Genomic DNA, 25,298 nt, shown 5'->3' on the forward strand with positions numbered 1-25,298 from the left:
TAGTGATGGGAAATCTGCTCAACTGTGTTTGAGCTAGCACATTTAAAGCACAGAAATACAGTGAATCATGCACCAAAAGTTATGTTTAGCATTTTTAGGATCACACTGTGACTTCCTAAGATAAATAGGGCATTGCCCGGTAGCCAGTTCTTTATTACCAGCTGTGTGACTGGAAGACGATATGACTTAATAGTCATTTAAAGACCATTTATAACCAGGCAATTAGAACTACATTATTTGGAATTAAAGGAACATTTTATACCAACAGTTTCATTTTTAATTTTTATTTGTTATTTAAATATGTCAAGGAACTTAATTGTAAATACATTTCAATCACATTTCAGTTAAAGTAATCCTTCTGGATGGGCTTGTAAGATGCAAAATATGCTGAAGGGAGAATTTTTTTACTGCCCAAGGAGTGTCTAAGAAATCATAGGTAAAATTATTGTCTTTTTAACTTATATCTCCTAAATGCATGATGGCAACAAACAAAGTAAATGCAGAATCAATACTACTAATAATGTTGGAATATATCAGATACATGTATTCGTTTTTACTTCTGGAAATAAAATTTAGGTAACATTTGTTTATTATAAGCTTTATTTGAGTTAAAGATAGAAAACAATATACTCTTACTTGCAATTTAATGATGCAAGTTGTTAATGGCAAAGTTTACAGTAATTCCTTTTATATATACTTCATGTAATCCTTTTAGACATAAGGAATAAAGCTAATCATTTATGAAGTTTAACAATCAGAAAATTGTCTTCAAAAGAATTTAAGTGTGTTGCTAGGTATAAAGTTCATAATTGCCAAAATACTTATATTAAAAGCATGAACCCAAGTCATTAAATAAAAATAAAAGCACATTTGTAAAAAAGTGCTATAGAAGAAGGTGGTGCACAAAAATCATGCACTTATACAGACTTTCCCAAAGGACGTAAACTGTACTTTTAGGCACTGTCCTCTCTTCAGATTTTCTGTTCCAACAATATCTAGCAGGACTTTTGATGTCCAGATGCTACTGCAGAAAGATGACTAAGGCAACCACGTGCAGAAAAGCTTGTGTGTAATGTACAGAAAATACAAAGATTACATTCCAAAAGTAAAGGTCTGCAATGCTTGTTAAGATATCTGAAAGGCTTGGAGTGTCTTAATGTAATTAAAAAATAAAACTCTGAGAAAGCCACCGGATTCATACGAACGATATTTGATGTGTAGATTCTTCGTATGTAAAATGACTTGAAATCTTTTAAACATTTCATTTCTGTGATGTTTTACAGAGTGGCTCTGTGGCTTCTGTACTTTATAATAAACAGCTGTTTGTGAGAGCCAACTATTTCTCCTAAATCTTAGTATAAAATGGACACATTCTAAATATGGAATGTTTAACAGATATTGGACTTCAAAAATGACGATCTTCAAAAAATTCCCATGTTTTAGCATATTGCATAGCTGAAAATTCATCTACTACTTATAAAAGTGTTCTGTTCATTCAAGCAGAGTTTTGCTCCAATCTCCTTCAATTTCCTTCTTTCATACTGTATAGTGGATCCACAAGTTTATTGTGCACATGCATTAAACCTTAAAGAAGAAAAACACAATGCTAGTTTTATTTTTAATTTTGAATTATACCTCATTTACCTTAGAAAATAGAAGAGTTTATAAGATACAATAAATACATTGGTTCCCATCTGATAGAAAATAAATTTTATTGAAAAATGCAGATACACGTTTCATAATGTTTAGCTGTAACTACCTAGCAAATAGCAATTTGTAATTATTTATGAAGCTGTAGATCTAGAATGAGTAGAGATCCCTAAAGAGTAGAAGCAGTTCTTCCCTTCAAAGCTTCAACGAAATAATAAATTTGAATACTGACTTGGTTAATATATTTTAATTACATCTATGAGTTGGTTAAGTTTGATCCTCTGGCACTTCTCTTCCAGCCTCCAGCCCAGGGTCTCAGAACTGTTGTTAAACTAAGGTAGCTTTAGTTCTCCAAAGTATTACCCTATCCATTCATCTGGCAATTATTTTTACTACTAATGACGTGTATTTACAACAGGGGTGGTAATAAACTATACTGAAGGAAGCTAAAAACAACCAACAACAACAACAAAAAAAGCAAAAACAAAAAAAAACCAAGGTGTCATTAAAAAAGTTGAACACTCCATATTTAAACATAACAAAAGAGTTAAACTTAGTATGCAAATAAGTTAATACTGGATCATTTCTGACTCCCAAAGTGATGACAACTGGAAGCAGAAATCAAATATAGCCTCAACTCTTAGGATAGAATAGAACTTGAGATGGTTCAAGGAGTCTTTGAATTTCCTGCATTAATATACAAAGTTCTGTATGCAAGTGTGAGTGCATGTGTGGGTTTTGTTCGGAGGACCATCTCTTCACCAGGTTTTCATAATGGTCCATGACTCAAAAGAAGGGAAGAGTCACAACATTGGAGCCCTGGTTTTCCTATTTATTTATTTATTTACTTACTTACTTTTATTTTTTTTCCTGGTCTTCCTTTTTTTTTTTTTTTTAATTTTTATTTATTTATAATAGTCACACAGAGAGAGAGGCAGAGACATAGGCAGAGGGAGAAGCAGGCTCCATGCACTGGGAGCCCGATGTGGGATTCGATCCCGGGTCTCCAGGATCGCGCCCTGGGCCAAAGGCAGGCGCTAAACTGCTGCGCCACCCAGGGATCCCCTGGTCTTCCTTTTTGACCTTAACTTCTACGTTCCCTTTTTAAAAGTATAATGCAGCCCAGGGTCGCCCTGCTGGCTCAGAAGAGCATGCCACTCCTGAAGGTTGGTAAATTCAAGCCCCATGTTGAGTGTAGAGATTACTTAAAAAAAAAAATAAACTTAAAAAAATACAACATAACCCCACTTTATCAATATACTTTAACTGTTCTCTAGTCTATTAACAGGAACTTTGTTGCTCCTGTGTTCGCTCTTCCTTACATCCGTGATGTTGCCTGTGCTATTTCCTTCCAACCTGAGTGCTACTATCTGTTTTCTAGGGCTTTCCATCCTTTCAACTCAAAAAGTTTTCTTCAACTACTATTTAATAGCCTTTGGGCTCCACAGGGTGACTGTATATAATTCAGCGCGTGGACTCAGGTGGTTTCATAGTCCTTTGTTCTCTCATCCACGTACCTGTCCAACTACCCACAATTTATCAAATGCCTCTAATGTGCCAGGCAAACTTCTAGATGCTGAAATAATGCAGTGAGCAAAACTTAAGTCCCTTTGTGAAGCTTTTATTTTCATGAAAGTTTCTCAAATCACTTAATCAGTCCACTTTTTATGATGCTGAGTCAACTACTTTCAGACAGAGATACTTCTTACACTTCTTTAACTGACACCACGTTAGACTATGTACTTGAAGGCACTTCAGCCTGTTTTCTCGGCTAATGACACTAACTGGAAAATACAATTTATATTTACCAAAAATAAACATTTAAGGGTAATTTTTATAGCAAAGAAAAAAATACTTGCTAATGGAAATGATTTACCAGATGATCCATCTGAACAGAACCAATACTATTTAAAACAGAATTTAACTGAAAAGCCTGGTCCATTTCAACAACCAGTATGTAGGGCAGTAAAATGGGGACTGGAGACACCCAGGAGGAGAGGGGACGACACACACAATGGTCATGTTAGATACTCGGTTTAGAAGACCTGCGTCTTCTAGAATTAGGATCGTTCTACCTGAAACAATTCCTCTCTCATTTGCTGACAGCTCTGATCATGGAAATAATACATTAGAGCTTGAAAACACAAAACATCAGAATAATTAAAAATTCAACTCTATCAAGTTTACACATTGGCTGTCACTTTTACATGTAAGCTGTTTCCAAACTAGAAATTATTTTGAAAATTTTATTACTTACATTTTGGATGATACATAAAGAATTTATATTGACTTAAGGTAAAACTGACATTTTTTACACAAGAATTCGATTGAAGCAAAACATTGCTACTTAAATCATTAACAGAAAAAAAAAAAAAATTCTGAGTACTCAAATGTGGAGACTTCCTGTCATGTTGCTGGAAGATGTTAAATGTCATAGATCCTAAACGTCACTTTTAAGGTTTTGGCTCAATCTGAACTCATTCGGTCTCCGTCTCAAGCTACTGGAGTAGGGCTTACAAAGGAATAAACAAACAAAAAAAATGTTCACCATGATGATGAGGTCCTGAAAATATATTCTCAAGGACGTGAAACACAGGCTTTATATAAAATCAGCAAAATCAAACAAATCCGAATAAAACATGAAATATTAGGCTGCTTTCCTGTGATTTACTTCTAGCTTCCAAAAGGTATATCCTGAAATGAACTTCCAATGACTTCTACTGTTTGAGGTGCAGTTCAGGACCTACAGAATTACAGCCCTTTCATGCACTTTTTAGGGACGACCGAAGAAAGGGTAGGAACGTGAGTAGACCCTGGGGGACTACAGGGGTCACGGCCTCCAGTGCATCCTGAAGTGGTAGGTAAGTCCGTGGGTACGACCCTGCGCCGGTCGCCGAGCGGGTTTAGAACAGTCAGGACTCTACCCTGAAGCGAAGCACCTGCCGTCCGTGGGGGCTGCACGTGGCCCAGAACAGCGTCTCCGCTCCACTTTCCTCCGTCCTGAAGGGAGGCACCCTGACTGGGGCGGACACCCCAACCTCTTCAGAATACATGCAGCTCCACAGTGGACACACAACGGCCTCCGCAGAGCAGCGCTCCTCTCATGGAGGGTCTACACCTCAACAGAGTTCAGAACCGCTTAGATCTGGGCAGATGAATTAAAAAGAACAAAGCACATGTAATCACCTGCCCTCCTCCTGTCTCACGCTGTCCTTAACCTTTGCCTAGGGCCTCCCGGGCAGCAATTACCCGGCGTGAGAACGACCCACACAAGCTCAACCACCATTAGCCAGAGTCCCTTCCTCCTCCTGAGCGAGCACCGGGAGGCCAGAGGCGGCCTCCCCTCCCCCGGGCTCCCTCCCCAGCTCCGCCCGCGCGGAGCCTGCGGCCCTGGCGACTGGGCCCTACTGGGCCTGTGAACGCCTCTGGAAATGGGACTACGAGAACATCCGCCTCCCTGGGCAGTGAGACCTGCGCACCCCAAGAACAAGCCGTGGAGAACTGAGCCTGGTCATCGGCGGACCGGCTGTTACCGTGTAGCTGAAGCGGTCACTTCCCTGAAATGCAGACATGTTATGACAGGAACCAAAGGGACATCCTGATGAGCACCAGGGGTTTACCTGAGGATTGCTGGTACCAGAATATGGGAAAGTTAAATGAATGTCTGGCATTAAACTATGTGGATGGGGCGCCGGGGAGGCTCAGCGGTGGAGCGTCTGCCTCGGGCCCAGGGCGTGCCCCGGGGTCCTGGGATCGAGTCCTGCATCGGGCTCCCCACAGGGCACCCGCGTCTCCCTCTGCCTGGGTCTCTGCCTCTCTCTCTGGGTCTCTCAAGAGTAAATAAATACAATCTTTAAAAAATAAAATAAAATATGTGGATAATGGGGATTCCTTCTATTAGTTTGTTCAAGGAGTCTAGTATTTGTAATGTACCTGAAAGACTCCTTGGGAATATATGGGTAAAACTCCATAGGAAGGGTCTTATTCACAACTCATCACAGACATTTCTCTTTTACCTGTTAACTTATTTAAAACTTGCCAATATTTCAGTTTAATTTGATACTTTTATGGCTTGGTAAGAAAAAAAAATATTTTTGATAAAAATATGACTGGACATAATCGAAGCATTTAACAGTAAGGGAAAGGTTTAAGTAAATTATGATACATCTACTTGACTTATATAGCCATTAAAAATGCTCTTGAAGAATAGTGAAACAGGAAAATGCTCACAACTAAGTGCAAATATAAAACTACATACATCAAACTCGTTCACTGTTAATCAAACCTCAACCATTTGTGTATCATCTTCAAGATTTTTGCTACATTCACACATTTACAGGAGTTAAAGATTTCCTTTAAAATGACTTATAACTTAAATTTATATAATTATTTCATGAATGAGACACTGAAAACTATATAAAACACACAGTATTTTATGGACCATTAAGAAACAATGCTACTAGATAACAGATAATGTAAACACATTCCAATTTCAGACAAGATAGATGTGAAAAAAGATGTGTCTTAGAAGCAATAAAATATGGTAACTTCTTTAACCCTGTTAAAACAATAATATTCCTGGAATACAGGTTTGATTGGTTCAGTATATTTTTTTCTAATATAAATTAATAGCTAGTAACTAGAGTAAAAAAATTAAAAATACAAAATCATTCATGTAAGATCAACAGTATACATACCACCCTGTGAATTACCTATATATATATATATATATATATATATATAAATATATATAAAAGACCAGTTATGTAATATTTTCATATCTGCTATATAAAATACAAGTACTTTATAAAGCACCTATTTATAAAGCTGTGGAATTCACTCTTAAGCAGGGAATGGGTTCCAAATGGTATTGTCAAATTTTCCTTGAAAAATCTCTTAAATCACCCATTACATCAAGACCATGTGGGTTTTTTTTTATTTACAACCTGGTATGGTAAGGTTTAAGAATTACTGAACTAGACTGCACGAAGAGCCACAAGGAAAAGCTACGTGCAGAAGGCTGGTCAGCCAAACCCCTGCTTACCTGCAGACTCCAAACTGCTGACACCAAACCCTTGTAACTGATATATGGAGATAATGTGAAGTCGTGAAGATTCAATGATATAGTGGGCAACCCAATGTATCTGCTGATGAGATTTTAACCCAACTTGGTGAGGAAGGTGGGACAGGGGAACCATGACAAGAAAATCAGAAAGAACAAATATACGTTTCCTTTTGGGCTATTTAATCTTGAATATACAGTATGAAAGTAAAATATTTTATTAAATTTTGGATTTCAAGAAAAATCTTGTTTACTGAAAACGGAAGACTTTCTCTTCATGAAAATAATAGGAAACTATTCTGAAAGCTACCATTATCTGAGGTGGAGGCTTCTATTCCTTAAAAAGAACTGGCTACTGTGTTGGCAAGATGCCGGTTTCAACAGGTGCAGGGCAGGATGTCACTCCATAGTCTCATGAGGTCTTACCGATCCTCTACAATGGGACATTCTCACCGTCTGCTTCTGCAATTTCAATGCTCACCTTTAAAGTATTTCACAGTTTTAACTCTTAATTCTAATGTAGCATCTTCGTCACACACAAAGATAGTTCGGGGATGCTGCTGGAAAGCAGAAACGGTCCACATGTGATTTACTCCTTCTTCTATTGCTTTGTAGAGAGCGAATGCCTTGTGTGCACCTGTTATGAGGATCATTACCTGAAAAGTCATGACCATTACATGTTAGTTAATTCTTAAAACATGTTTCAAATGACTAACAAGCTTCATTTTTTTTAAGAAAAAATATGTTATTAGCACCAATATTCCTCTGAAGGTAAAATAAAAATGAATAGCTACATATTTCTTCACAGATCAAGGTATTTATTTTTGTTCTTCAAGGTAAAAGGCAAGCATATATTGAAACTCTCTCTGGTTTAAAGTAAAATAGTATCTTGTTATGGAGTATTACTGAATATTCCATAACGTGTGTACTTATTAATACATGAGACAAAAAAAAAAAAAAAATACATGAGATACTGATGTGCAGAAGTGACCCGGGAAAATGAAGAAAAAGAAAAGGCTGTTTTGCAAAAGCAGAACTGCAGGTCAAAAAAGAATATATAACCAGGAATGATAAACCAAATTGCTCTAATCCAGACAATCGATACAACAGATAGTACAGTGAAAGTAAAAGAAAGAAGCCTAAAGACTATTTTGTTGAACAGATTGTTTAATCTAAAGTTGAAACAAAAACTAGATTTAAAGAAGCATTAGGGATCTACTTAAATGCAAGAACCGCCCTTTAAAAAGCACACAAGTCAAAAAAGAAATAAAATAAAATAGAAAATAAACAAATAAAAATAAAAAAATAAAAAGCACACAAGTCTTTTTTTTTTTTTTTTTTTTTTTTTTTTTTTTTTTTAGCACACAAGTCTTACAAACTATAGAAAATCCAAGCTCTTGGTCCCAAGTTCCTAATAGCCTATGATTCAAAGAACATGTTGCAAATATAAATGTATGTGTCAGAATGAATCTTCACCATTTTTATGATTTAGAAGGGGTTTGCAATAATGTTTGAAAAAACTGATAATAGACTAACAGGCAGTGGTGATGCAGGGTGGGATCCTTATTTGCCTCTAAGTTATTTGTTAAATGGCTGGGATTTGGTGACTGATTAGATGTAGAGAAGAAACTGATGATGACATGTATCAAGCTCAGAGAATTTTCATGGTGAGTGCCGCTATTCACCAAGGGAGATAATATTCAGAAGAAAGGCAAATTTGGCGGAAAGAGAAATTTAAATTTTGGACACCATAAATTTTGGATACGCCTTTAGGTATCTAGATCTCAGCTGGAAGGTGGAAATACACAGTGTGCAGCTTCAGGAAGAGCACAAGATACGTGGTATTACCACTGTACTGAGAGTACTTTATCTTTTTGGAATGGTGACAAGATTACTGAAAGAATGCTCCAAAGAGTGACTGCTATTGACTTATTAAAAAAAAAAAAGGCATCCCCAGAAGCACTGCAGAGGTTGAGACCATGTGCGCTTCCAGGTTGAGACCCGAGGGAACAACCATATTCAAAGGGCTGGTGAAGGGAGAACAGCTTGGGAGGTAGACTGGGAAGGAACGCTGAGCTCCGCAAGAGGAGTAATGGCAAGAGTTTTATGATGGGAGGGGTGGGGGGGGGGTCCGTAGTGCAGATGATGAAGAGGCCCAGGAGGACAGGCCTGGAAAGATGCTGCGTGTCAGAAATGAAGCGGTCACCCCCGACTTTGGGGACTTTCAGTAAGGTAGCAAAATCAAAGGCAGATTTTTAGATTTTATTGGTTTTTTCCTACGTCACCTTAGGAATAAGTATCCAAAGTATTTTAATTATATAAAGCAATTCTAAAGATGTTGCAATAGTGGAAAACAATTTGTTTTCTCTTTCAAAATTGCCTTTAAAATATATGATATCACCTTTAAATATACCTCAGTAAAAACAAAACTGTAATCCTTTGGAGGTACATTTAGCTTTTGGCAGAGCCAAAGGTCGACAAGAATCGGATTTGCTGGTTCAAATAAATGAGCAAACTGCGGACAGAACTGTGTCCAACGTGACGTCTCAACATAGTCCATTCACACTATGCCCCGCAGTTCGTAAGCCCGTTATGTGCAGGCAGCGTAGACTGTAAGGTTAAACCGGTCCACCTACAAGAACAACCAGGAGCTGTGGAAAGTGCTACAAAGGCAAAGAACAGAGTGGTCTGAGAGAACAGAAGACAGTCACTCTGACCATGGGGAGTGCGATCAAGGAGGGGAGTTTCGGGGGGCGGGGGGAGGCCCGGGAGCACAGAGGCCTCGGGCCCACCCAAGGGGTTCCTTACGGGCTGACCATGCCCAAGCCCAGGGGAACCGTGACACTCCCAGGCGTCACTCCCAAGGCCTCACGGCCGGTCGCTAGCAGGGCCGCCTAATTACGAAGCTGCTTCCTGATGCACGAACCACTCACGTGCATCTTCCCCCTAACAGGAGCATCTCCCCACGTTGTTTCAGGTTTTATTGTCTTTGTTCCTAATAAAACTAAAGTTGAAGAACAGCTCACGCCACAGTTAAAATCACTGGCAAATGAACATCTGTACACGTTAAGCTCCTCGCAGTTAAAGAACGAGGACCATGGAGGGTGATGCCTGTGTCAAAACAACGCTATAAAAAAAAAATCAAAGCACGAAGGCCCCTGGGAGAACAATGAAGTCCTAGAATAGTTCTGCCATAATGGTTTTCTCTGTAGTCACGCCGGGAGCTAATACCTAAGGTGAGTAGCATCGCAAAATCTTTTTGGAAAAAAATGACCAAAAGAAAAAAAATCAGATCTGAGTAACCGTTCATTCTAACAATTAGCCTGTTCTATCACAACTTAAATCTTGTTAAATGTAACAAATCTATTTGCAGAACTTTCAGTTTTTCAGGCTCTAAAATCTTTTTTTCGATGTAATTACTATGGAATTTCAATCCTTCAAAGCTCTTTCTTCACATAAGGATGATTTTTAGATGAAAAAAAAACTACATTTTGAATGACAGTTGTATCTGTGTGTCCCAGCCCAGACGTATTGTCGGTCTGCTTTCCTCCGAACCTGCCCCATCTTGTTACCAGGAAGGAAATTTCTGTAGAACTGAACCACAGAATCATGAGCTGGCTGCAATTTGTTCTGCTATTCTCAGGGAAGGAAATCAAAGCCCAATTAAAAATTTAAAAATTAGGTAGGATCTGCTATTCGGAGTCCCTGCCTTCTTAGGTACATCCATTTTGGGACACATCCAGCCGGACTTAGATGGGTTCTTTTTCTGCTAGAAACTGGCTACCCTCTCACAGTCAAGAAGTATTGTACACTGTGCTGGGGCGCTGGGTGGCTCAGCTGGTTGGGAGTCGGCTTTCGGTAAGGGTCATGATCCCAGAGCCCCGGGATCGAGCCCTGTTGTCAGGCCCCCCTCCCTGCTCACCGGGTGGTCTGCTTCTCCCTCTCCCTCTGCTCCTCCCCAGCTCGTGCTTGGGCTCTCTTTCTCTCTCTCTAAGTTAATAAAACATTTTCTTTTAATGTACTTTACACTAAATTATCCCGAGCCTCCCGAAAGAGTTTAGTGCTAACCAGCATGGCATCTTTGTTCGAACAGACCTTTCACCAGCCTATTTCACTTATAAACAGACCATCGGATCAGTAGGATTTTAGGAACTCAAATTGTGAGGCAGGAACAGGCAAAGGTAGCAGTGTTCCCAAAGGGGTGGTGCACAATTCCTAGTTTACATATGCCCCAAAAGCCTTAATTTGGTTGGATTCTAAACATGGCAGTGAGACTGACATAGGTCATTAAAAGCTAGACAATTTACATTGTGAACAGGATGTAACCAAAATTACTTGGTGCCATAATTCCTCCAAAATCTATAGACATCGAAGAATACTGAATTCTTACTTCTCTTGCGTCCATCACTGTCCCCACACCAACCGTCAGAGCCATGGTTGGCACCTTCGATAAATCTCCATCAAAATATTTAGCATTTGCCAAAATGGTGTCCATTGCTAGAGTCTTTAATCTTGTCCTTGATACTAAACTGGATCCTGGCTCATTGAAAGCGATATGACCATCTGGACCGATTCCTTTTAAAAGAAGTATACACACACATAGACACATAAAGTAAATAAGATTTCTCAGGGTTCAACTTGTTTTTAAGAGCAAACAGTCATAAACACGGCTCACCTTGTTTATTTTGATAACCGAGTGTCTAATCCTGCATTAAAACATTTGTTCCTGTCTTCAATTCAACGAGCATTCCAAGGTTCTCCATATGCTCAGCACTACGCTAGCATGATCACAACAGCAGTAAAATTTAGCATATTAGCTTATATTAGCACCGTGCTTTACAGTTGATAAAGCCTTTTCACATCTCAACACCATATACACTTAACAATCTTGTGAGACAGTCTTATTGGGAATATCTATTTCCCTCATCACCTCAAGCTTTCGTGAGCTCAAAAGGGAACTCTGACTGACATGCAAGGAGAATACAGGACTATTCGAGGTAACAATTTAAGCTTACTAAGTTAAATACAGAGACAAAAGACTCAAACCCCAATCTTCGGATGCCTACGCATCAGTATTTATGGCCAACACTCTCTCACTTGGTCCTAGTCTACAGGGTGCAATTCCTAGTGGACCTCCCTGTAGCTTGGACAGTATAGGGCAGTAGTTTTCTTCAGACCCTTTGGCCGTGGCCTACTGCAAGCGATCTACCTGACGCTGCAGTCTAGTACACACAACTACACCTACAACGTAATTAAGGACAAGAACGGCATGAAACAATACCTACCCCTGCGAGGAGCCTTTCTATTTCATTAGCAAAACTTACAAAAGGGAAATGCAGAATGTGAAGGACTATATTGATTTTGTGACCTACTCATGGGTGACGACCACAACCTGGAAAAACTGCTTTAAGGAGACCTACTACCAGCTCTGATATTCTAGGACTGCCTCTAAGAATATAGGTAAAAAAAAAAAAAAAAAATGACATTCCTTATTTGAATGGAATTGGAAGCAAACCTTTTCGTAAAATGAAGAAACTTTCTATGGTATAAATAGAGCAAGTCTTACATACGTATGCCCTACCAGCTAGTCCAGAGCTCTGACCACCTCGATGAAAAAGTAAACCCACAAGTTCTGAGTCAAAATACCTGTTACACTGATATATTTACTTTAATGACAGATATGTGTCTTTTACTGACTCTGAACCAGTTTCTCTCAGATCATAACAAACTATGACAAAGAATAACCTGGTTTTGATGGAATAAAAAAGAAATGAAAATCTTGGGGAGCATATTATAAGCTACCAAAGCACCCCATTCTAGGAACTTTTAATGTGGTGACATAAAAAGCCTGTGCTTACTATGTATGGATTTTTTTTTTTATTTTTTATACGCTTGTAAATATATTCTTTAGATCATAGATGGGCATTTCTTGCTAGATTTAGAAAACTATTGTTTCTCCTCTTAAGTATAAATCTGTACAAATATTTTATTTCTCTATGTATGTATAAAGAAGAAAGCCTGGAACCAGGAAAGTACAAGTTCCAGAAATAATAGGAATATCCTCCGTTCTACCTGGTGACGTGCACCAGAAGTGTACAGTAAGGCTGGAAGTATCAGCAGCGGTTCATGACGGCGCAGGTCAATGCAGTCCCTCGCCCACCCAGTGAATAATCATCAGAGGTTGAGCTTCCTGATATAAAACTATTTTAAAAGCATTCAGAATGTTTCACAAAGTTTTACAAAACTTTCATTGAAATAATCATGAAATCTAAAAACCATGCCAAATCCTCATTCAGTCTTGAAGTCTAGACTAATCAGTCACCCCCTTAGGAAACATCTCTAAAACCTCAGAGTCTGGATTGCATGCCTTCCCTGTGTTCCCACAGTTCTGTGGGGCAGAGTGCAGATTTCACTGGAATAAGGACTTTCTCTTAATTACTCTACGCTTACCTCTTAGAGCAATCCATGCCACGCAGGAGGCCCTCAATAACCAGTGGCTCAATAAACGAATAATGGCTACTGTTCTTTGGTATGCTCGATATGGTTTCCCTCTCCTCCTCCTGCCCCGCTCTGCTTCCCTCACAACTAGGGGGCCTTGGTCTGCTCTGTATCTGAGGCGGGAGGAGTGTGGTCTAGTGGTAAATACTTGTCTCAAGCTTTCCTGAGAGAAATCCTGAAACTCGAGCAGGGATGCAGAAAAGAAGGCAGGAATCTGCAGCTGTGGTATCTGAGGGCAGCACAGCAGGAAAGCATCCGTAGGTTCCTGCGTTGGAGACTGAGGCTCCTTGGTTCTTGTTCTTCCACAGAGTTGGCTGTTTCAGTTCTTCTAACAATTCTGTGAGTTAGCCCAGCATCATTCCAGTTAATTCACTTTTGGTCCCAAAGTAGATTACAGTTACTTGCAAACCAAAGATTCTAATCATGTAACTACTGGAGAGGGTTAAAGTTTTCCCTGCTGTCTTATCTTTATTTTTTTAAAAACAGTACCTTAAAATAATGGTAAAGTTAGTAAAATCTTTATAGAGTTTATTTGTAAACTGTCATACTTGAATATTTTATTGCTGGGGTTGGGTCAGGGATTGCATGTTACATTTACCCTTCCTCTTAACAATTGTCATCACAGGAAGAATGACAACTTTTGGCAGTACATATTTCCTTTTTCTTTTCTACTGAGAAAAGGGAATTCTTCTATTTCCCAGAGTAAGACAGGACGGATTCATAGTCTTGAGCTCTTCTCCTTCTACTCTTTCCAGCTCAGAGGGGAGGAATAGGAAACCCCATTTTGGCCTCAAGCCCAACCTGAAATCTCTAACCCAACTTTACCTTTAATAAGGCTGATATTTTGATCCCATTTGGCTCAGTTCTTAGTGTTTTTATTAACCAACAAATCCTGGAACAAAAGAAGGGTAAGTGATAAGACCCAAATACCAAGCCTCATCTTGAAAAATCCAATAACAAACCTAGATCAACAAAGGAAAAGAATCAAATGAGATTCCTCCATGAGTGTACATCCAATAACGGGGACCCCAAATAGGAGAAAGTTCAGCGAAAATGCAATAAGCTAGCCCCTCTCCCCTGATACACAGGCTAATCATGTCCTTTGGATGGTGAATATAAAATGGCATGACATGACTACAGTGAAGATGTTAATGAAGAGGCAAGGAAATTGTCTTAATTGATTTATTTTTGGTCAGGGAAGGATGTCTACAGGAACCTTAAGACAAAAATTGGTTAGAAGACAAAGCAAAGTTCTTTCTAGTGGTGTCAGTGATACACATAAATAATTATAATTTGTACTTCATGTGTTTCAAAGGGAAAACTAAGACGACCTATCGTGAGGAAATAAACCAAAAAACTTTAGCTAAAAAGAAATGGAAAGTGACTTAAAGCTATAGGAAAAGAAGAAAGTTCTAGGGGAAATCTATGATAAGGGATAGTCAGGCTTCAACATTACCTTAAGCTGTAAATACTTTCTGGGAAGCAGACAAAGGGAGAAAATGGAATTCAAGAGTTCTTAGGTACCCCCCCAACAACCCCCCTTGCAAATTCTATTTTCTGGCATGGAATCCCCAAAGGATTTGTCACAAGGATTCTTATATAAGGCAAATAAATTAACAGGAAAGAAAAAAAAAAGACATTCAAATGAAGAAGTAAAAAAGATATTTTTCATTAAGGCATTTTTAATAATGGCTACGTCTAGTAACCACCATGCCTTTTTGTATAATGGTAATGAGTGAAAATATTTCTCAATATAACTGAAATACAGATACATTAGATACAATTACGTTACAGTAATTAGGTATACATTGTAATAATCTTACTTGATTTTGCTATGGAGTTTAGAAAATCTAGAGAATGTATGGGTAATGCGTTCCTTAAATGTTCCCAAACATGGATTCAAATACCCTTGATATGGGCAAGTACAAATAGTAATTATCTCAGAACTGAACCATATGGACAATATTGTAATACAAATGTTTTCCAGGAATACTGAAGTAATATTATTAGCAAATTTTATTTAAAACACAGGTAACTTTCTATTTTGAGAGGCCAAGTATCTTAGCTTAGATTCTTGCTGAGATAAAAACCATCCTATCTACAAAATAAAGTAAATGACACTGGCAGTGCGAGGTAGAGAAAAAAATTTCCTCAAAGGGAAAATTTCAATCTCACTGGATACCATTAGAGATAGTTCAGTTAAAAACAAAACAAACAAAAAAAACAAAAACAAACAAACAAACAAACAAAAAAACCCAGGAAATTCAATGAACTAAGCAACAATTATTTCAGATTCTACAGTTCAGAAAGGGAAGACTGAAGTAACACTTAATGGAGTACCAATTATACACCAGCCACTGTGCAAAGCATTTTATACATTATACCATGGTTAATGCTCACTATTTTTGGAATGGTCAATATTAATCCTCTTTTACAAATAACATAGCTATACTGGATTTCAAAAGAAACTTCCCAAGGTCATACAGATGATAAGTGACCAAAACAGAATGTGAATTCACGTCTGACCGTATGTAATACCCAATTTTCCCCAAGGGCAACCAACCACCACAACCATACTGGGCCACCTCAGCCATCAAGTAGCTTCAAAACAGCTCCCCTGAACATCTAACTCATGTACTTTTAAGCAGTCTTCAGTCTTTTACTAAATCAAATATAAGATATATCTGGAGAACTTAATGTTAACTTAGAGCTTTAGTACATTTAGTTTAATACTAAAACTTCTGGCAAAAAAGCAAAGTTTGGTTTCAGTTTAGTTGATGCTATACTATCCTTAGGGCAATTAAGCAGCTGTTTCAGAGGCTTCATAATGAAGACAGAAAACCATGTTGTCATTACAAAGAAATAAACTTCCTATTTTCAATGGTACATTATGAACCTGTGCCTACAGATATACATAAATTTTATGTGGAATTTAGCCAATTAAACATTTATTCATGTGGAGTTTATGAAGACAGTTATACAGCTTAGTTCACATTCACTACAGGGTGATGATAAGTCTTTATCATTCTTAACTGACATGCTAAAATCCACCTGTTCCTCATGCGAACTTTTAGAGATTTAACCTTGTAATTTGGTAAAGAAATTCTTGATGGGTTAGGATTTTAAAGGAATCATAAAATATATGAATTATCATTTAGGAAAAGAAACATCAGTCATTTTGTAAGGTGGGTAAACTGTTAATTCTAAAGAGATTAATATAAAAGTTTAGCAGGTATTAGTACTTACTTCTCAAGACATAATTTAAACAATTTTAACTTGTAATCTTAATATTTTTTTTGATGAAAATAAAGTAAAATAATAATCAGTAGCTTAATAAATGGATATTATATAGACAGTTACGGGTGTTCCCTATATTAAACAAAGGTAAAGATTAATGACAAAATGTTTTACGTACCTCCAACAAAAAGGTCAATTCCTCCAGCTTCTTTTATTTTCTTTTCAAAAGCATCACATTCTGCTTGTAAATCTGTAGCATTCCCATCAAGGATATGAGCATTATTAGGATCTATATCAATATGCTTAAAAAAGTTATTCCACATATAAGAATGGTAGCTTTCAGGATGATTTCTGGGAAGTCCTAAATAAAAAGTTAATCAATAAAAATTTAAGTATTTCCAGGAATAAATCCAAAGTTTACTTTCCCGATTAAGCCATAAATGCTATTTACGTATATATAACCTTTATAATTCCATATCCAACTTCAAGGCATTTTTATGTGGAATATATGCTTCATATGACAGATGTTATTTTAATCACTTTACATGTATGCATTAATTCAAATAATTTATACAACATCTACAGAATTACTTTTATCATTCTCATTTTATAGATAAACAACAAAGCACAGAAAAGTTAAGTAACTTTCCTAAGGTCACATTTCTCAGAGAAAGACTGGAACTCAAACACAGAAGTCTAGTTCACATGCATTCAATCATCATATTTCACTTCTAAAACACACAAAAATTTTACCAAAGGAACTGATATATGTGTTAAACTCAACATAAATTAATTAGCCACACATCTGAAAAGTTGGTCCAGGTTTCTCCATTTTTCCTATATGCATGCAAAGTATACTGAATCACAAAAATTGTTTAGCTATCATTTAGGCTACCGTTAAAAATGTATTCCTATGTTCCAAGTTTAAAACAGAGTTAATTCACATCACAGATCTTTCCTGTTAAGTTAGAAATCAATAATGTTAATAGCTTCATAGCCACAAATATAAATGCACTTATATTTGAAAAATCTTTATTAATTAGTTTTACATACGTGGTACTCAATTTATCCCCACCACACTAGTTTTAACTTTGCCTTAAGAAAAAAATAAAAATAAGAATTGAGGACTGGCTCAAAGTTGCATGATTGGTAACTGGCTGAGCCCAAGAATGAACAGAGCTGTTTTCTAGTCCCGTATTCCTCCCACTATATTGTGCTAGCATCACAAAAATACAGATTTTTATTAAATATAAACTCCCAACTCTCATCACAAGGCAGTACATTATCTTCTAAAAATAATCCTACTACATTCAAAACATAAATACAATATATTAATTCTTAAACTATATTCATTTAAAACAGAACATATCCAAATAATATATTCAAATAATATAGCTTACCTACATATTCATCCATGTTAAAGGTCTTCACATATTTAAAAGAAAGGTCTCCATTCTTGTGATATTCTATTAGTTTTTTATAACATCCTAAAGGTGTACTCCCTAAAACAGATAGAGATTCCATTTTCTAACATAACATGAAAAATCTATTTTTTAAAAAAATGTTTCTATTTACTTTACTCTCAATGATCTTCTCTATTTCTAATTTACTAGGGAAACAATTATTAATTTAAATACATATTCAATAAACACATGTATTACAAATTATACAGACATTTGCAAGATACCTTGAACTCTTAGAATTTGTTGAATGAAACTGGAAATCTGTCAATAGATTATAGCTTGGAAAATTATTCTAGAAGTTGTCTAGCATTTGGAATTAATGCTGTATATTCTAAGATTAGAAACTTCTAGAAAGCACATTTGAATTAAAATAAACACGCACACCCCACCTTTGAGAAAAAGCTGATTTAGAGAAGGATTTGTATCATATAAGTGATAACAGAGAAAAGTCAAGTTGATGATTTAATGAAATCAAAAGGGAAACCAGAGCTAAATTTAAATATCGCCTCTACTTTCAAAATAGACTCAGAAATTGGCAAGGACTGATTGAGGAACATTAGCCTTTATGATTTTAACTGGAGATTCTGTTTCTTATTTTCTGTTATCTTCAGCATATATCTGCTAAAATGTATAAAGTTAAATGCCTTTCATTTGAGATGAAAGAATAATGCAAGTGGCTATAAATAATAAATGTTGGTTCAGAGAAGTGAAGACTAAGAGATTTTCTTAAAGTTAAAGCAAACATAACGTTTTAAATTGCAATTAATAATTTATACATCAAATTTAACAATTCCATCTCAAAGAACTATAGCCCACTAACATAAAACCTGTTCAAAAGATGGACAAATGTGCTTTTCCTTCTTCCTTTCTAGAAACATAAACAAATCTGTTTTGTTTCAATGTCGAAGAATACTATTTATGGGACTCCTTCAACTTAAGAACATATGATTTAAAAAAGGGAGAAGTCACAATGGTGATGAGAAAAAAAAAAACAAACCCACATTCATTTTCTACTTTTTAATCAAAGTCACTGAAGAAAATAAAATAATGAAAGATATAGTACATGGTGCACTGGTTAAAGAAACCTCATTTTAGTATCTGCTTTGTAAAACTCATTTACTGTAATAGCTATTACCAAGTGCTCAGTATGATTCAGATAAAACAAAGATGAAAACTGTTTCTATCCTTAAACCTCACAGGACAGGAATAGGCAAATATAAAACAACTGGAACAAAGGAAAATATTGTAAATAACCTATAAAAAGTCTGGAGAACTGTTGTAAATCAAAGAAGAAAAGAGTATAGTCTAGTTTGTTGGAGGAAGGATTCATGAAGATGACATTTCAACTGAGTCTTGAAAAAGGGGTAGATTCCAATAGTAAAAGTTAGGGTTGGGTTGTGGTTGAGAACAGAAATAAGATTGGGGCGGGGGGCAGAGATGACACCCGTATGCTTCCCAGGTGCCAGATGCTACACTGGTATCTCTACACATTAGCTCATGTAAATGTCACAACCTCGGGAAATTGGCATTATCTTTCCCATTTTGAGAATGAAAGGATCGGGTCAAAAAGATTGAAGATTAAGGAGCCAGGGATCTGAGAAATCCTTTCGGTTCCAAGGATCATATAGTTTTCAGTATATATGAACTATAGCAACGTGAGTGTAAGTAAAGCCAGCATGTTCAGGTCTATTGTTTGAACTACAAGCAGTCTAATTTTCCCATTGTGCCTCAGACTAAGGGAATCAGAGAGTAAGTTTGGGTGGAAGGACGCATGCAGGCCCTTACATATGAAGCTTGTTAAGGTCACATCAATAAACACTGAACAAATACTCCCCAGAAACCGTGCCTGGTTGGAGGGACAATATAGCACGCGACATGCAGTTGCAGAAGTGTATGTGCAATCCTCAAAACCAAGGAGGAGGAGAGAGCATGGTTAACATGTTAATGGTCAAGGAAGGAGGAAAGTGGAAAACCAGCAAAGGTCTTCCAAGATACCCCATCGGCAGGTATATTATTAGCAGCTAAACTATCCAAAAACAAAGCAAAAGTTGTAGATCTAAACACACAAAAGCATGTTTAGGACTGCCTGCAGACTGGGGGAAGATTTCCTGCTCCCAAACTAACATTACTATTTATTTCTATATCATATTTAAGAGCATGATCAAAGCATAGCCTGGATGCAACCCAGGCAAAGTGATACAGAGATACTATGTCCAACCACTGGGGCTCATGTCTCCAAAATGTGGGTGTTGAGGATGCCAGTATACAATTGTTGGTGTATACAATTTTCTGGCGCATACAGTTTTTAAAAATCTACTTCCTTGGACCAAAAGACAAAAAGCAAAATAGCAAACAAACAACTTGATGAGCTAAATAATAGCTTTTATGGAAATTACACCAGTGGAAAAAAAGTGTGTCGTTTTTATGCCGTTAGCACATATGAGGGTAGGAGCAGAAGAAAAAAAATACTGTTTGAATAAGATACACTTATGGGAACCTTAAATTTATGCAGTATTTACAGTAGACAAAGGAGTAGCACAAACATTGCCTTATTTGAGCCTCAAACAACATTATCAGCTACCATTATCCTTATCCTTCTTAAAGGTAAGGAAACCAAAGATCAGGGAGGTAGAATAAATAACTGCCTTGCGATCACCGAGAAAGTGGCAGCTCTGATTCCAGGTCCAATACTCTTTCCTGGGCAAGTCAACAATATCAAATTAAGTGCCATGAGATCAAGGACACCAGTTGGTTAACTTTAAAGAAAAAAATTAACAGGGAACTAAGTACATTAAAACATGCAATTCACACTTATGTTTATTCTGTTATGAAGACAGACCAATCTTTGATTTTTCACTCACAGTATTTCTAAAAGAAGAAAATGAATACAGAAATAGTAAAGGGCTAGTAAGATCATGAAAACATAGGAGGCGGGGGAGGTGAAATGAAAAGGCAAGAGTACCTACGTCAGGCACCTCTTATTGATCATTAGGAAGGCTAATCTACTAACTAGTTATATGAATAATGAAAGTAGCATCCCTAAAAACAAATAAAAGACTGCTAGAAAAAGGTACAAAAATATTATGACCAGAACTTAAGTTAGGACATTTCCTTGTACATTTGGTTAAGTGATCTGCAATTTTATTTTATTTTATTTTTTATTTATTTTATTTATTTTATTTATTATGTATTTATTTTTGATCTGCAATTTTAATACAAGAAAACAGTAATGAAATGTACACACTAGATAGACATTTCTGGCTCTATATACGGACATGCTCAATCAGTGATGTGGCAAGAAAAAAGGGGAAACTCTCATCCCATGACTTTACGTGTCTAGAATGGAAACAAAATGGTGTATTACCTGTTGGCAATCCCAACGTGAAATACCTGTCCTGTCCAGGTTTGAACTGAATGATGCGGTTACAGATGTATTTGGCCGCCCACTCACTGGCCAAGTCATAGTTGTCAAGAATTACAAGCCTCATTGTGGGGACGCACGGCTTCCAGGACAAGAGGTTCAAACCTGAGAAGAAGATTCCATTGCAGAGCGCGTTAGGTAACGGACAGACACGCAAACCTAAGTGTCTGAACACTCATGACTTCAAGAAGGACGTTACTTCTCAAAGACACGCACACGCACAAATGCAAGCTGTACTCTCAGAGTGGCAGTCACGGCCTTCCTCTTTTGAACAGCCCTCGGGCTCCGGGCAGCGGGCTAGGTAATGCAAGTGCCTACACCAGTCTTCGGAAGTAAATATAACACCCGGTTTTAGGTGAGAAGGACTCACATAATTTGAGGTCACGCGGTTACTAAACGACAAAGCCAGAAGTAACACCAAGGCACCCTTAAAGTCTTTGTGAGACACCACACTGCACGGTCTTGACAGGGACGGTACGTGGAGCAACATAAACCTAAAGGCGAACAAAGCAGGATTTCGTATCTTGAATCCAAGTGTTTGGTAGCAAGGATCACTTCCCACCTCTGGGTTAGTCATGGAAATCCAGAACTCTCTCTATAAGTACTATAAAAACCAGACCTCCCCTTTGTTAAGGGTTTTTGTTAAGGGTTTTTATAAAAACGATACTTGCACTTCTTAAAAGTTTATACAGAAAGGTATAATAGGAAGAAAAAAATCAAAATTTCTATGCTCAAAAATAAAGACTGATAAATAAATAAATAAAATACTGTTTTTAGGCATACAACATCCCAGAGGTCTATCTAATGTGCACATATAAAAACAATGTATAGAAATCATTTTTAACAATGAGATCATATCAGACATGCTGTTTTTAATAAAAAGCGTAATATTTATTCTTCCTGAGTTTAAAGTGAACTAAAACTGCTAGCCTCTGAAGGAAAAAAAAAAAAAAAAGAAATCATTCATAAAAAGCAGTTTTAGTTCCTAAAAAGCATACTCTAAGGTTAAGACATAATATTGCACTAATATTAAGAAATCAGTCTTTTAAAAAACTATGATTCCATTTCAGACAATGTGGACTGACCCACTACCACAAAAGATATAAAGTCTCGTAAACTCAGATTTCTGTAAAATATACTACTTTTATATCGACAAGATTCATAACATTTACATTGTGTTCTATGGCCTTAATTCCCATGTTTTAATTCTTAGTTTCATATTTAAATGGATCTGTCACCCACACCAACCTTTTACAAATGGCTTCAGCAGTCCTGAGTTCCCACACTTTACATGCAAAAATAAGTCAAATTCCTGACATTAATGGGAATTGTAGGTCTTCTTACAAGGAACATATGAAACCTCACTGATATCCTTGAGAACATAATGATTTAGAATTCAGGCATAACAATAAGAAATTATTTTATTATTTTTTAAAAATGTTTCAACATGGGTAACCCAGGTGGCTCAGCGGTTCAGCGCCTGCCTTCCGCCCAGGGCGTGACCCCGAGGTCCTGGGATCAAGTCCCAAATAGGGCTCCCTGCATGGAGCCTGCTTCTCCCTCTGCCTGTGTCTCTGCCTCTCTCTGTGTGTCTCTCATGAATAAATAAATAAAATCTTTAAAAAAATATGTTTCAACATTGTATTTGATTTAGGGGGTGAGGGGTGACAGGCAGGGGGAGCAGAGGCAGAGGGAGAAGCAGACCCGCTGCGGAGCAAGGAGCCTGGTGTGGGGCCTGATCCTAGACTCCAGGGTGATGACCTGGGCACAAGGCAGATGCTCAAGCGCCCGGCTGAGCCACCCAGGTGCCCAAACCCTAAGAAGTCAGGACCATCACGACTTAGGGTCTGGCGCAGTAACGGGAGACAAACGGCATTTCCAGACAATAACCTACATAGCAAGTCACAAATTCACTGCAACACAATGCACTTTGGCCTCTATTTAAATTCATTTAAATGATCCAATGCCAGCAAGGATTTCAACGCTACAACCGGCAGCAAAACAGATGCAGCTGCTTCTACAGGGCATGTCCCTGAGAGATGTGCTTACTTCTCACGAGAATATTCAGCGCCCTGATCACTGGTACAAAGGAAAACAAACAAACAAGCCCCACCCAACGCTGTCGGGTGGGGAGGCCAAACATCAGGGCTTCCAAGTGTCTCCCGTTCTGGCCACATTAGGTCCCTTTCCCAACTCAACACACCTGGGAGGGCCGCACCTGGGCCAGGCACCCAAGCTCTGCAGTCACAAGAATGACTAGGATAGGGGCGCCGCTAGGAGGGGCCTGTGCGCAGGGTTCAGGTCAAGGCCCTGGGCACCTGGCGCAGGTGCGGGCAGGCTCGAGGGGAGCCCCCTGCGGACCCGGGTGCGGGGCGCAGCACCCACACCCAGGAAAGCGGAATGTCGGGCGCCCGTTCACTCGGATCACAAAAGCGTGTCCCTGCCAGTGTGTGCCGGTGTTCGCAGACGCAGGCCGGGGCGGGCGGCCGGGCAGTTCCCCGGCGTCACCCCCCGCCGGAACCCACCCGTGACCGCGCCCCCCGCGCCCCACTCGGTCACCCAGCTCGGCACCCTGCTCCGGCGCGCGTTCACTCCAGCGCCCGCCGCTGCGCCCGGACCCCACGACTTCAGAGCAGGACGGCAACTTGCACACGACCCGGGCTGCACCCTCGGCCCAGGGGGATCCACAGGGCACCCCAACTTGCACACGACTCGGGGATCCACACGGGCACCCCGACTTGCACACGACTCGGGGATCCACACGGGCACCCCGACTTGCACACGACTCAGAGGGACCCACACGGGCACCCCGACTTGCACACGACTCGGGGATCCACACGGGCACCCCGACTTGCACACGACTCAGAGGGATCCACAGGGCACCCCGACTTGCACACGACTCGGGGATCCACACGGGCACCCCGACTTGCACACGACTCAGAGGGATCCACAGGGCACCCCGACTTGCACACGACTCGGGGAATCCACGCGGGCACCCCGACGTGCACACGACTCGGGGATCCACCCGGGCACCCCAACTTGCACACGGCACCCCAACTTGCACACGACTCAGGCTGCACGCTCGGCCCAGGGGGATCCACGCGGGCACCCCGACTTGCACACGGCACCCCAATTTGCACACGGCACCCCAACTTGCACACGACTCGGGCTGCACGCCCGGCCGAGGGGATCCACGCGGGCACCCCGACTTGCAGAACTGCAGCTCTGAGCTTCCTTTCCTCCCCCTGCCCCCGACCTGGCGGTGTCTGGGTGGCTGCAGCGCCCCCACCCCCCCCGGAAGGCCCGCATCCAGGGCGGCGGCGGCCGATCCCCGACAGCGCCGCAGCGAGCCCCCCCGCAGGCCCGCCCCGCGCCCCCCGCGCCCCCCGCCGGGCCCCGACCCGGGCCTCACCTGCCGACCCCCCGGCACTTCCCGCGTGGGAACCGCGGAGGCCTGCAGCGCCGGGCGACCCCGAGCGACCCCGGCCGGCGAGCGGCGTCCAGACCCGAAGACCCGGATGTGCTCCCGCCCGAGGCGCGCGGGGCAGGCGGCGCAGCCCGCGGCTGGTGCGCATGCGCGGGCCCAGCCCGAGGACCGGCTCCAGCTCGCGGCCGCGGCGAGGACCAGACCTCAGAGGCTGCCGGGGGCCGGCGCGGGGCGGGCCGGCGCGGGGCGGGGGCGGGGCCTGGTCGAGGGCGGGGCCGGCACGGGGCGGGGCGTGCGACGCGGGGGCGGGGCGAGGGCGGGGCGGAGCCGCGCACCTGCGGAAGCATCACCTGGGGCCGCTGGTCCGTGTCGGGGTCCCCGCGGCGCGCGCAGCTCAGGGTCTGACTCCGGGGGGTCCGGGGCGGGGCGCAGGGTGCAGGGCATCCCGGAGATGCGGGGCCCGAAGCAGCTGCACACAAGGAGGGTGTTGGCACCGGATTACAAGGCGGACGGCCCTTGGGAGCTTACTGGGGGGGCTTG

General features: G+C 40.0%; 1 protein-coding gene across 2 annotated transcripts; it reads right to left on the reverse strand.

The window, feature by feature from the left end:
- Positions 1–268: 268 nt before the first annotated feature.
- Positions 269–24,901, reverse strand: GNPDA2 (glucosamine-6-phosphate deaminase 2). Of its 2 annotated transcripts, none has more exons than XM_077847887.1 (7): positions 24,744–24,901; positions 21,275–21,436; positions 17,848–17,949; positions 16,626–16,808; positions 11,103–11,287; positions 7,194–7,368; positions 269–1,584 (listed from the first exon to the last, which is right to left on the reverse strand). In XM_077847887.1, the coding sequence occupies exons 2-7, from the start codon at positions 21,396–21,398 to the stop codon at positions 1,523–1,525; spliced, it is 831 nt and encodes a 276-aa protein (XP_077704013.1). In that variant the 5' UTR covers positions 21,399–21,436; positions 24,744–24,901; the 3' UTR covers positions 269–1,522. The 2 variants fall into 2 exon arrangements, with proteins under 2 accessions (XP_077704013.1, XP_077704014.1); XM_077847888.1 differs by lacking the exon at positions 269–1,584 and adding an exon at positions 1,696–4,795.
- Positions 24,902–25,298: the final 397 nt, after the last annotated feature.

The sequence above is a fragment of the Canis aureus genome, chromosome 14 (assembly GCF_053574225.1).
Source record: "Canis aureus isolate CA01 chromosome 14, VMU_Caureus_v.1.0, whole genome shotgun sequence".
In the NCBI taxonomy this organism is placed as follows: domain Eukaryota; kingdom Metazoa; phylum Chordata; class Mammalia; order Carnivora; family Canidae; genus Canis; species Canis aureus.